This window comes from Cebus imitator, unplaced genomic scaffold (genome assembly GCF_001604975.1).
Source record: "Cebus imitator isolate Cc_AM_T3 unplaced genomic scaffold, Cebus_imitator-1.0 Scaffold444, whole genome shotgun sequence".
Taxonomy (NCBI): Eukaryota; Metazoa; Chordata; class Mammalia; order Primates; family Cebidae; genus Cebus; species Cebus imitator.
The window spans coordinates 2,677,545-2,679,810 of NW_016107759.1; the positions used below are offsets into that span (position 1 = coordinate 2,677,545).

The 2,266-nt window shown below is 58.4% G+C and overlaps 1 protein-coding gene across 1 annotated transcript in view; it reads right to left on the bottom strand.

Moving 5' to 3' along the window:
* The window catches only part of NDUFB10 (NADH:ubiquinone oxidoreductase subunit B10), a 2,826-nt gene extending 2,003 nt beyond the window's left edge, over nucleotides 1-823 (bottom strand). Inside the window, exon 1 of the mRNA XM_017511068.2 lies at nucleotides 545-823. Coding sequence (XP_017366557.1) covers nucleotides 545-692 — 148 coding nt within the window. The 5' untranslated portion in view covers nucleotides 693-823. The remainder of the gene's footprint in view (nucleotides 1-544) is intronic.
* Between the last annotated feature and the right edge of the window lie 1,443 nt (nucleotides 824-2,266).

Genomic DNA, 2,266 nt, shown 5'->3' on the forward strand with positions numbered 1-2,266 from the left:
GGGTTCAGGCAATTCTCCTGCCTCAGCCTCCTGAGTAGCTGGGATTACAGGCACGCGCCACCATGCACAGCTAATGTTTTTTTGTAGTTTTTAGTAGAGACGGGGTTTCACCATGTTGACCAGGATGGTCTCGATCTCTTGACCTTGTGATCCACCCGCCGCGGCCTCCCACAGTGCTGGGATTACAGGCTTGAGCCACCGCGAGAGGCACCTGAGGCCAACGCTACAGTGGAGAGGTTCCCCGGGCGGCGGGGGCCAGAAAGCAGTGCGGGGTCCTGGGGCAGTGGGCGGTGAGTGCGGCATGGAGGGAAGAGTCCTGAGAAGAAATGGGGCGTCCCGGGGTGCAGGGGAGATGAAGGCGTCCCGGGAGGTGAGGCCCAGGGTGCAGTGGGAGGCCAAAGGAGGGCTGGAGCTCGGGGGTCTGCGGGGGTGGGGGGGTGTTCCCAGAGCGACAGGACCCCGGGGACATTGGGCAATCCAGGCAGGGTGCAGGTCTAGGGGTCTCCGGAGGCCGACGAGGGGGCCCCGGGCTGGGTCGTCGTACCTCTCACGAGGGTCACGGGTCGGTCCACGAGGAGGTCGAAGGCCTTCGTCAGGTAGACGACGGGGTTGGGTAGCCAAGTCTGCGACGACAGAGCCGGGGTGCGGGTCGGGGGCTCGGGGTACACATCTTTGTCCCAGGTGTCAGGCATGGCGGTGGCAGGCGCGGACTCCGCTCCCGGACACGCCGCCCAGGCCTCTGGCTCGGTCCGGGTACCGCGGCCTAGGTCGCCCGCTACCGAGGTCGTCGAGGGCGGCTGCGCCTGGGCGCTGGCGGTCACGAGGCACCATGGGACTTGTAGTTCTCCGCCTCCGCCCGGCACGGGCGGCAGCCGCCTCGCCGCAGGGCGCCCCCTTGTGGGGCCTCCGTTCTCTATCTGTGCCCAGCGCCTGCGCGGTGCTTGGGGCTGATCTGCGCGCCTGCGGGCAGCCGCGAACCAGACAGATGCTTGCTTACCGTGAAAGAAACAGAGAACAGGCAGTAGACATAAGGACTAGGAGGGAATCATTAGGTTCCCATGGCGCGCCAGGTATTGTGCTGAGTGCAGCAGCGAAGAAGATAAACAGCCCGGCTCTGATGGAGAACAGAGGCCGTTAGAGCACACACGACAAGGTGAACAAATATGGATTGCCTAGCCCTTACAGGCTTCTCTGGGCCCCCCTCTCTACCAGGGCTCCCATGGACTGGCTGTTGACAGTGAACTTGGGGGCCTGCCTGGGGCAGGGCAGGAGGCAGGGCTTGCCCTAAGCAGCTCATAGAGAGAAGGGACCCCTACTTCGGGCATAGAGCCCTCTGGCCGGCTTTGATGATTCCATCCTGGCCCTGGGCACTTGGGTGCTTCTAGGCAGCTCTGCTGAGCAGACCCCTGCTCCAGCCATCTGTAATTACACCGGGCATGGCCCCTGGCTGGTATCCAGGAGGACACTGGTCATATCCTGCCCTGAGGCTGAGGCCAGCGACATAGAGCCATCAACACTACAGACAAACAGGATCTAAAGTCACAGAAACATCAGATCTTCACATTATGAACTTATTTTTTTTTTTTGAGACAGAGTCTCACTCTGTCCGCCAGGCTGGAGTGCAGTGGTACGATCTCTGCTCACTGCAACTTCTGCCTCCTGGGTTCAAGTGATTCTCCTGCCTCAACCTCCCAAGTAGCTGGGACTTAGAGGCGCCTACCACCACGCCTGGCTAATTTTTTTGTATTTTTAGTAGAGATAGGGTTTCACCATGTCGCTGGTCTCAAACTCCTGACCTCAGATGATCTGGCTGCCTCGGCCTCCCAAACTGCTGGGATTACAGGCGTGAGCCACCAGGCCCAGCCAAACTTGTGGAAAGAAATACAAACCATGAGACCTAAAGAATCTTGACATTTTAGTAGCCTAGAATCTTAGTATCTATTGGTGTAAGCTCCACAGATCTTAGAGACATCATAGGCCTGAAAATCTCTAGAATTCCACTGCTACAGAACTTTACAACCATAGAATCTTTGAACTGAAAGCGATTTCAAGGGGTACAATGGCTCACACCTGTAATCCCAGGACTCTGGGAGGCCAAGGCAGGTGGGTGGCTTAAGCTCAAGACTTGGAGACCAGCCTGGGCAACACAGTGAGACCCTGTTTCTACAAACAATATAAAAATTAGTGGTGCATGGTGGTAAGTGCACGTGGTCCCAGCTACTTGAGAGGCTGAGGCAGGAAGTTTGCTTGAGCCAGGAGGTTGAGG